This window comes from Lepidochelys kempii, chromosome 5 (assembly GCF_965140285.1).
Source record: "Lepidochelys kempii isolate rLepKem1 chromosome 5, rLepKem1.hap1, whole genome shotgun sequence".
In the NCBI taxonomy this organism is placed as follows: Eukaryota; Metazoa; Chordata; order Testudines; family Cheloniidae; genus Lepidochelys; species Lepidochelys kempii.
This window is the reverse complement of record NC_136384.1, coordinates 120,618,293-120,629,206: the sequence shown is the minus strand read 5'-3', so window position 1 is coordinate 120,629,206 and position 10,914 is coordinate 120,618,293. Positions and strand designations below refer to the sequence as shown.

Genomic DNA, 10,914 nt, shown 5'->3' with positions numbered 1-10,914 from the left:
GCGATCTCCTGCTGTACAAAGCAGGTCAATACTAGTGAGAATAGCCATCTAGTTTTAGGGGAGTACTTCAGAGGGATTGAGGGGGGAATAACTTAATATCTAGCATTTGATCCAGTAGACCACCACATTACCACCTAGCCATCCATCCCCAGAAGCAATACAGCTATATATTATGCAAGCTGCCTAGTTTCACACACTGGACAGCAGTCTCTGTAAGTGAAGAATTTACATTTTATTGTACTCATTTACAGTCTGAAGTGACAATTTTTGGATACATATTTAGCTACCTTGATTAGTTTCCATAAGTAGAAAAAGTTACAGGCTATATGTAAACAGTCAACATTAACTGTTCACAGTGTTCAATCAGCGTAGCTTGGTAATACTTTCTTCCAGCGTCTCTTTGTTTGCTCCAGAGAATTCATGCACCTGTAACAAGAATTAGTTTTAAGTATAGCCATTTAAAAACAGTGATTTTAGCCCAAACAGTTTTATAATCCTTGGAAAGATATTGGCAATTTTAGTGCCATACTATAATAGGTGGCCAGCATTGGAGGTTTGAAGTATTGTTTTGCTTTCCAGATTTTGTATTCTGCAGCTCTGTATCCCAAAGTATTTCACACACTTTGGGTCAGACCCTAATATATTGTTCTCCAGTCTTACTCAGTTTTACAGATTTCATATGAACCAGCTACACATCCCAGGCTAATCTTGGCTTTCAAAATATTAAGTTTTATAGAATTAAACTTTCTTACCAAAATCTTGCATATTATCCACAAGAAGTCAAACTATTCAGTTAGACTCTGGATGCAAAACCATGTCTTTTCACCTACTGCACTAAGGGGTTGACACCACTTCACATCCAGATGAATTAACTTTAGATAAGTAACACTTTGAAAACATGTTCACAAATCTAACTCAGCTGGAGAACAAGGAACAAACTCAGCAACAAAAAGGATATTTAGTTTTAAAGACAAAGTTACTAGAGATTCTAGAAGATAAGAGTCTTGTCTACACTGGACATAGTAACCACCTACTCAATCTACCTAACATTTGAGGCATATTTTCTGATGGGCAAATTTAGTTTTTAAAAGCCGCAGCCCCCACCCCCGGAAGGCCCTTCCTAAAATGAAGGAAATTTGAGCAATGTGCCTGCAAGTCTGGTTATACACTCGCCCACAATGAAGATGTCAGTCAGTATGAAGGACCTGTTTTGTATCAGAGCACAGCCATCCATCCAATTATTTCATAACTAAGTGCTTTTGGAGAACAGCCAGCCAGATGAGGTTACTAAATCAGATATTCCAACCAGAAGCTCACCTCTAGGTTGAGAGAAAGCATGAGAAGTCTTGCCCAAGTTCTCTTTATTATAGCACCTGGAGTTTAGACTTAAGCATCCAGCTCTGACATAATTGACAGAAATTACAATTTTGTTATTGTGCAGAAGTATTGAATGTTACTTTAGCCTTTCTATATAGCTGAATAAACACATCTATATAGATTAGTTTGCTTGTTTTTTGAAAAAGTTACAAATTTAGTTATGATGGGTCCAAAAAGATAGGAATAGTAATTAAAATTAAGTCCAGATGGCCTTCACCTGGGGTAGGTGCATAAAGCAGGTTTCAGACATATTAGGTTCTGAAGAGAGAGGCTCAAAGTCTGGATCATAACTTCACATTAGGATTTACATGGAATACAAACCTAGAGTGTTGCCAGAACTTGCTACATGCAGTTAGATCATTCAGAAGTAGTTTCTAACATTAGTGACCTATTGCTGTAGGCTAGGCATTATCCTGCTCTTCGGGTGCCAATATGAACTTCCTTGTTTCTGAGGCTACTCTAAAGCCAAGTGTGCTCTAAGTGAGAGAGTGTAAGTGAACTATATTGCTCAGGAGGTAAATTGAGACGCAAGCTATGCGAGATCTTCACAAGGTGCCACTTCTCCAGAGACAGAGTCAGGATTTGGCTAACTATTGTGTTGGTCACTTGCCCCAGTGTCCTATTCTTCCCCTAGAATAAACTTCCAGCAGCTCTGAGTTAAATCTCATTAGCATGTTTTTTCTGACCCCATACATGTAGTTTTAATTCATATTTACTGTTTCAGCATCCAATATCCTCCCCGCCCCACCCCTATACACTTTCACTAAGAAAGTTGAAAACCTACCTTTTTGCCCTGCTTGTAAAATTGGAATGTTGGCATGCACTTGACTGAACACTCTGAAGCAATGTCCTAAAAAAAAAAAAAAAGTTTCACTGCAATTTTAGCTTGGCAAATTAAACATACAAATCTAATTTCTGGTTAGTTAACAGATTACAGAAAATGAAAGGAAACCAAGTAATTATTTGCTACTCTGGTCAGTTTAAGACCAGTCAGTTATTATGTGGATATACTATAGTCTTCCTGTTTTGGATTTACAACTAGCAGTGGTTTCATCCTCTTTGCTGGATTTGTTTAGACAGAAACAAGATGTACTACTTTCCGCAGGAGTAGTCTAATACTAGAGAAAGCCAACTTTCTTCGATATCATGCCTTATTTATAAGGTAATTTTACAGCTGAATGTCTGCCTAATGAGTTTGTTAAACAAGCCTCTACTAGTCAGCCAGGTTTGCAGTCTGATGTTACTTCCACCTGTTCTGAACCTGTATCAGAAAGGCTCATGAAGATATTCCAATTAGAAGTATTTATCATTCATTACGAAAGGACAAGTACTTTTAAGCAATGAGTAGCATTCCTGCTGTTTATTACCACTCAAGAAGAGTTTATCACTAGCACAGAATAGCTTCAGGTGAGAGGCATCAGCTGTAATAGATCAGATATCTAATCAAAGGTTGTTTAGGTTATCTAACTGAAAGATTGGGGGAGAAGGGGAAGGGGGGGGGGGAGTGAAATTTAGATCAGCTACACCCCCTGCAGAGAGCAGGGCCTATGCTATTCAAGATGTCGTCCTGTGCTCCTACTGTGACGGTAAATACATAAGTAGGTAGTTTTCCCCTCTATAATATTAGGAAACTATGGGAGCTGAGTGCAAGAGCACCGCCGGTTCTAAACGAGATCTGCGGGCAAGCTAGCAATACTGCCAATACACAGACAAGCCTACAGCGTAAGTACTTCAGAAGGCAACAAATGTATCACTTATATAAGGGCCAAGGGGAAGCTCTGAGCAGTTATCAGATCACCTTGTCTGACCTCCTGTATGTTGTAGGCCATCCCCTGCACACTACACCCAACAACTGAAATTTGACCAAAGTATTACAACCCACAGGAGACTAGACTTACATGCCACAAGCAACAAAAGCAAGGATCAAGGTGCCCCTGTGCCCAAGGCCCCCACAATGGCATGGCAGTGACTGGGCAATATACCCAGGTAGTTCTGGCAACTGACCTGCATCCACATGCTGCAAAGGAAGACAACCCCCTTCCCCTCCCATCCCATCAAGGTCACCACTAATTTGACCAGGTGAAAAATTCCTTCCCAACTCCACACATGGCAATCAGTTACACCCGAAGCATGTGAGCAACAACCAGCTAGCCAGGCACCAGAGACTGCACAGTGATACCACCTCAGATCCCTGTCCCTCACCATCTAATGTCCTATCTGTAGCAATGGTCACCCCAATGCTTCAGAGGAAGGATATTAAAAATCCAGAATACAACAGATGGGGGTGTAACAGTGCAAGAGAATCCCTAACTGACTGTTATAGATAGCCAGCTGAAACATGAGCTTTTAAGAACATAAGAAGTCTCCTGAAAGGATCTCAGCTTCATTAGAAGAACTGAAAACAAACTCAAGTTTACACTTTAATATGGCTTGATTCCAAATATTAGAGAAATCTCCCTATTAACATTGAGACTTTAAAATTGATATTTTAGTCTAGTTTGAATGTTTATCAAGTTTGTTATTCACATACACAGAGGACAACAGGAGCTTTGGATATGCAAGGAGTACAGGATCAAGATCACTTTAGCAATCAGACCGATCTCTTGTCAATTAGTGTTTGCTATGAATTAAAGAAAGATAGTAATTCAACATTTCTCCAACAGGGGGACTAAAATACCCCCTTTAGAAATAACAATTAATCCCTAGTTTCTTGCTCTAGGTAACTACTGTTGCAGGGACTGACCCATTTTGAGAGCAAAGTCCACCTCAAGTTTTAGGAGACAAGTTTCCCAGTATTAGATTGCATGGCAAAGTTAACCTTTACTGCCAATTCTGCCACAGTGCACCAACAAGTAATACTGTTTATTTGAGGACCTTACCTGAGCATCATCCACATCAACCTCAAGAAACACTATGTCTGGGAACCTCTCACAAAGACTCTAAAGTTTTAAAACAAAAAAAATTGTTAAAATTGCAGTTTATTTCACATAAACCTTGTTTAAGAGCGCTCTAGGATAGTCTTCTATAAGAGCCTCATTTGGGGAAAAACAAATCTTGCCAGTTAGTATCTTTTACTAAAAAGTAAAAGTTTCATTTGCTATAGAGCAATGATGTCACTAGCTGGAGCATCAAGAGTTCACTGACATGTACCATAGAAGTCATTAAGATTTTTAGCAGTACATTTTAGTTTCAAATGCTTTTTACTGAGATCTTTTATTAGGAAATTAGGGCAACCACAAAGTCGTGTGACAGATGTGTCTCTAGGACTATATTTGCATGTGCCTAAGCCATAATAATTAAGTTTTAAAACCATTAAGCAAGTTGCAAGTCAGCTGAAGAGTAAGATTTAGAGTGATACATGCACTCTCTTCCTTGAAATGAATCTCAAACATGTATTCCTTTTTACTAGCTTTAAAGATTGTAATGTCTCTTTTGACTGAAGAAAACTGATGATTTGTGAAAGTTTGACTCAATTCCTCAAGAGAATTAGAACAAAGTTTTAATAGAGCTGAGACTTTGGAGAGTCACAGGTGAAGTATGTTCATTCATCAAAAAGGTTTACTCTTGATAAAATAAGCAGATACACTAAAACCTCAGTTACAAACTGACCAGTCAAGCACACACCTCATTTGGAACCAGAAGTATGCTATCAGGCAGCAGCAGACACAAAAAGCAAATAGTACTGTACGGTGTTAAACTACTAAAAAAGGGAAAGCAGCATTTTTCTTCTGCAGAGTAAAGTTTCAAAGCTGTATTAAGTAAATGTTCTGTTTTAAACTTTTAAAAGAACCACCATAATGTTTTGGTCAGATTACGAACAACCTCCATTCTGGAAGTGTTCATAACTGAGGATCTACTGTACCAGGAAATTAGTACAATTTCCCAGCTACACATTTGTAATAGTTTACAGCCACATTTTACACTAATGAATCATGATTTCTAGTTTTCACTGATGGCTATTCAGAGTTAGCATGCAGGGTTACAGTTCTTCACTTTTCTAGTTTGGGTCATAAGTGTTAATATCATTTCAGCCTATTCTGTCATTTTGATTGTTAGAATGACATTTGAGATTTAGACTTCAAAATCATTTGACAAGGCTGTCTTTTATGGCACCAGAGACTATGATTTTATTTCAATTTTCTTGACCTTGTCAGTTTGTTATGATCCCCACAATAAGTGGTGAAGAGCATTTCACTCTTTTGGAGTGAGAATGCTTTAAAGAGAGTGGTGAAGAATTGTTTGGACAATATTAGAAATATCATTGTTTTGGTTAGTCACACATAGATCACAAATGATGTTTTCTTGCAAGTCTTCCCCCATGAGTATCAACTAACATAAGACAGTTCAGACATCTATAGTGACCTAGTTTTATAATAAGATATCCTTGCACTAGTCAAGTCTCAGCTGCAAAAACTAGCAGAGTATTGAGTTTGGAATTGTTACTTACATGATAAAAAGGCTTGATAATGTTGCATGGTCCACACCATTTGGCTGAGAAGTCAACAACTACAAGCTTATCACCAGCAGATTTCAATTCAGACTTAAATTCTTCCTGTAGAGAGAAGAGATTCAACACCAAGTTTTATTTTTGCAAGTGTGCTCTAATCTTGTTTTTGAAGTTCATATTCCGTTTCCAGACTGGATATTCTGGTGGCTCAATCCTAATGGCCAGTGTTGCATACCAAGACTTTCTTTAGAATCAGTGAATTTTTAATACACTAGCATGAGTCCAAAACAAGGTCTCCCACTCCAACCCAAAAGCTATTACAGTAACCTTATTACTTTTTCAGCAATAGAAAAAGTTCTCATGTAGGAATTACCCACCAAGTTGCAGAAGCACATTTGTTGTACTAGCTGGCCCAAAGCCAAACAAAAGAAATACTACTCGAGTCTAGATTTTTTTTTTTTTAAGTTTGCATTAAAAAGAAACTGGGCATGCAAGTAAGGCAAGAGTGAAGGAAAGAGAGTGTACTGAGCTCTAATCAAATACTTGCTCTAACTAGTGAGGCAGGTGCTTCTGACTGCTGGTGTTCTGGTATGTTTGATGCATGAGGGTCTCTTATTAGACTAGTTATCATTCTAATCAGATAGAAACACACAGCTTCTCCTTATATACAAACATTTGTTTCCAGTCAACTGTTTCTGAAAATGCCATTTTAACTGCAGTCAGTCAAGTCTGTCCAGTTCTTCCATCCTACATTTTAGAACTTTTACCCTTAAATACCACCAAAGCAGTAGGTTTTGATGCTAAGCAGGTGACTTATGCCCATAACTATCAAACCCTACCTTTTGTTTGTTAAAAACTGCACAATCATTTAGACTCCACCAGGAAAACAATTTTCTTCATGTTCCTGCACCAACAGCCAAGTCTTCTATAAGTTCAGCAAAGGATGGAACCACTCTATTTAAGCAGCTTACATGTGCAGCAGATATAGCTAGAGCTGTGAGACTCCTCTAGTAAAACCTGAAACACCATCTACATTTGTGAAAGTGGGCTAGTTTTGAGCCAACACCACTCCAAGGACTCTGGGAAGCAGATTTATATTTTGTACCAAGACTGAGGTGTTACCTGAATTTCACTTAAACCATCTGGCTTAAATTTGAGCACAAGACTCAAAGGGTACAATCCCACACAACATTTAAATGAATGCAATTAAAAGCTCACTAGGTTTGCTTAGCTCTAGATCAAGCCACTTTAACGTATTTTAAAAGACTGCTGCATTCCTTCGGTATGTTATCATTCAGAAATTTAGCCAGATGGGTGACAAAAGCAGCCCAACTTGTATGCTACAGATAAAACTGAGAGACGAACAGAACATGTACCATTTTACTGTTGGCTGAACATTATCCACAAGTAAATTCTGCTATGCAATTTGCTGTATTGTAGAATGCAGAGACGGTCATCTGTACAAATTGGATTTAGTTGTGTTGCTACAGCCTGGATTTCAAGGTAGCCATGTCACATGAATGTGTAGTCCTTAGAAATACAGTGACACTAATAATTATAATTAAATTGTATAATATAAAACTCATTTATTTTGACTATTTGTGGCCATGTACAAGATGTGCCATTTTAACAATTCTTGGAAGTTAAAGGATCAAAGAAACCAATTCAGTTTTTGAAGGAACCAGCATTACACTTTAGATAACCTGGGAAGCTATAAGGCAACAGCACTAAAATACTGGTTCAGAGACCACATTAACCTACCTGGCCACCAATAACTACCCCGACATGCGATTCAGACATTTAGTCATGTTCTCTACTTCACTGCATCCATAAAGCCAATGGAATTCACTAGGGTGGGACCAGTGGGTATGATCTGCTTCAGTTTTATACTGAAGACTACCTTGGGAAACCCAGTTTTCGGTTACATGAAGAAACTAGGACCCAATTCAATACCAGAATAATTTTTATTTAACAGCTTAAGTTTTAAACTAAGAGGACACAATCACAGCAGCTTTGCCTACACATGGCTAGGTGTTGTGACAAGCAAAGTACTTAAGTCCACTAGTAAAGTGACGTGGTTTATTGTCAACACTGGGTCCCCCTTTTATTCCACTTCACAAAGTACTGGGTAAACTACTTGCACAGATGAACACAAACCATTCTTGACCTAATGTTCCCCCCCCCCCCCCCCCCAAGAAGGGAATCTGCATGCTTCCTATAATTGTTACACTAGCAGCCAAGCTCATCAACAGATGACACCAAACTTGTCTTCATCAGAGTCACCTTTACAGTGTAGGCAAAATATACCTTCAAATCAGCAGCACTGCTATGGGTACCTGCATGGCCCCACACTATGTCAACATTTTTATGGCTGACTTAGAACAATGCTTCCTCAGCTCTCGTCCCCTAACGCCCCTACTCTACCTGCGCTATATTGATGACATCATCTGGACCCATGGAAAAGAAGCTCTTGAGGAATTCCACCATGATTTCAACAATTTCCATCCCACCATCAACCTCAGCCTGGTTCAGTCCACACAAGAGATCCACTTCCTGGACACTACAGTGCTAATAAACGATGGTCACACAACCACCACCCTATACTGGAAACCTACTGACCGCTATTCCTACCTACATGCCTCCAGCTTTCACCCTGAGCACACCACACAATCCATCGTCTACAGCCAAGCTCTGCGATACAACCGCATTTGCTCCAACCCCTAAGACAAAGGCAAACACCTACAAGATCTCTATCAAGCATTCTTACAACTACAATACCCACCTGCGGAAGTGAAAAAACAGATTGATAGAGCCAGAAGAGTTCCCAGAAGTCACCTACTACAGGACAGGCTTAACAAAGAAAATAACAGAACGCCACTAGCCGTCACCTTCAGCCCCCAACTAAAACCCCTCCAACGCATTATCAAGGATCTACAACCTATCCTGAAGGACGACCCAACACTCACAAATCTTGGGAGACAGGCCAGTCCTTGCCTACAGACAGCCCCCCAACCTGAAGCGAATACTCACCAGCAACCACATACCACACAATAGAACCACTAACCCAGGAACCTATCCTTGCAACAAAGCCTGTTGCCAACTGTGCCCACATATCTATTCAGGGGACACCGTCACAGGGCCTAATAACATCAGCCACACTATCAGAGGCTCGTTCACCTGCACATCTACCAACGTGATATATGCCATCATGTGCCAGCAATGCCCCTCTGCCATGTACATTAGTCAAACTGGACAGTCTCTACGTAAAAGAATAAATGGACACAAATCAGATGTCAAGAATTATAACATTCATAAACCAGTCAGAGAACACTTCAAGCTCTCTGGTCATGCTATGACAGACATGAAAGTTGTGATATTACAACAGAAAAACTTCAAATCCAGACTGCAGCGAGAGACTGCTGAATTGGAATTCATTTGCAAATTGGATACAGTTAACTTAGGCTTGAATAGTGACTGGGAGTGGCTAAATCATTATGCAAGGTAACCTACTACCCCCCCCTCCCTTGCTCAGACGTTCTTGTTAAACCCTGGTTTTGTGCTGGAAATGGCCCACCTTGATCATCACACACATTGTAAGGAGAGATTTCAGAGTAACAGCCGTTCTAGTCTGTATTCGCAAAAAGAAAAGGAGGACTTGTGGCACCTTAGAGACTAACCAATTTATTTGAGCATAAGCTTTCGTGAGCTACAGCTCACTTCATCGGATGCTGTAGCTCACGAAAGCTTATGCTCAAATAAATTGGTTAGTCTCTAAGGTGCCACAAGTCCTCCTTTTTGTTTTGACAAAATACTAGTGCCTTGACCTCATCAAGGCCACCCAAACGCTACCCCTGCCAGTGGCAAGTCAGGATCTATACTTCCACAGCGCAGGGCGTGCCCGACATCAGTGTCTGCTGAACTGGTTTGTAATGAACTTCATGCAGCGCCCACTTGGACGGTGCGCCGACAGCGCCAACCCGAACCGCAGGGGCCTACCGTTCACCCTGCAGCCGCTCCGGCCAACGCGACTGACTGGCAGCTAGGAGCAGCCGCGCCATGCAAGGAGACCACTCGAACGGCCAGTAACCGGGGAGGGGAGGGGGGGAGGGGATTCCACACCCACGTGACAGGGGCGCCCACCGGAGCGGGGGGGGGGTAATGGATCCCCGCCCCCGCGCAGACCGGCCGCCGGCTCAGCCAGAGGCTCCTCAGGCGAGCAGCTCCCCAAGGCCTGGCGCAGAGTCCCTGCTACCCGCAGCAATGCGGCGGGGGCGGCCGCGCAACGCGGCCCAGGCCCCGAGGACACCGCCGCCCCAGAGGAAAGGGGGGGGGGGAGAGAAGAAGAACCGCCCCGGCCCCCCCCCTCAGCGGCAGGGGCCACTCACCCCTTAGGGCGCGGGCACGAGGCGGGGCTGCGCCCGCGCGCGTTCCCGCGAGCACGGAACAGCCCCGAGCCCCCAGCGGCTCAGCCCTGCCCGCCCCCGAGACACTGGCGAAGGGCGCCCCGCCACTAACAGCCGCTCACCAGGTTCTCCACGATCTTCACCATCTTTGCCGCTTGGCTTAGCGCTCACGAGACGCTGCTTCACTGAGACTTGGCCCGCTGGCGGCTGTGGGATGGTATGGCCGCCCTCCTGCTTATATAGAGGCCAACCCCCCCCCGGCCTCAGTGCGCACGCGCGGTTCGCGCCCCGCCCCTCCTTTTCCCAGAGGAGGCGGTTGTGTGCGAACGGCTGACGCGGCGGAGCTCGTGTTCGCCGGTGTCCGTTCCCTCCCCCTCAGCTGGGCGCGCGCCGAGTGGCGCGGGTTAGCCACCCCTCCCCCTCCCCCCCCCCGCTCGCTGGGCGGCGGGTCTCCGCTGAGCTGTCAGGCGGCTGAGGCGGGGGGATCCTCCTGAGGAATCCCCCACACCGCGCCTCCCGTCCCGCAGCGGGAGGGCGGCTGCGGACACTGGCTCCCCCGCAGAGCAGGTGTCACCCCCCCAGGCCCCAAAGGAGAGAGGTCTCCTGCCTCGGCCTGGGAGCGACACAGGGCAGCGCCGAAGCCAGCCAACTCCCTGCCTTGGGCGGGGCCAAATCTGCAAGCGAGGC

At 43.2% G+C, this 10,914-nt stretch overlaps 1 protein-coding gene and 1 long non-coding RNA gene across 2 annotated transcripts; both read right to left on the bottom strand.

The window, feature by feature from the left end:
* Positions 1–213: 213 nt before the first annotated feature.
* TXN (thioredoxin) lies at positions 214–10,486 on the bottom strand. Its single transcript, XM_073345618.1, has 5 exons — positions 10,350–10,486; positions 5,825–5,929; positions 4,257–4,316; positions 2,162–2,227; positions 214–426 (listed from the first exon to the last, which is right to left on the bottom strand). The coding sequence occupies exons 1-5, from the start codon at positions 10,371–10,373 to the stop codon at positions 364–366; spliced, it is 318 nt and encodes a 105-aa protein (XP_073201719.1). The 5' UTR covers positions 10,374–10,486; the 3' UTR covers positions 214–363.
* Positions 6,001–10,324, bottom strand: LOC140911792 (uncharacterized). The gene is made up of 2 exons (XR_012159125.2): positions 9,821–10,324; positions 6,001–7,354 (listed from the first exon to the last, which is right to left on the bottom strand). It is a non-coding gene; the product is annotated as an uncharacterized LOC140911792 (long non-coding RNA).
* Positions 10,487–10,914: the final 428 nt, after the last annotated feature.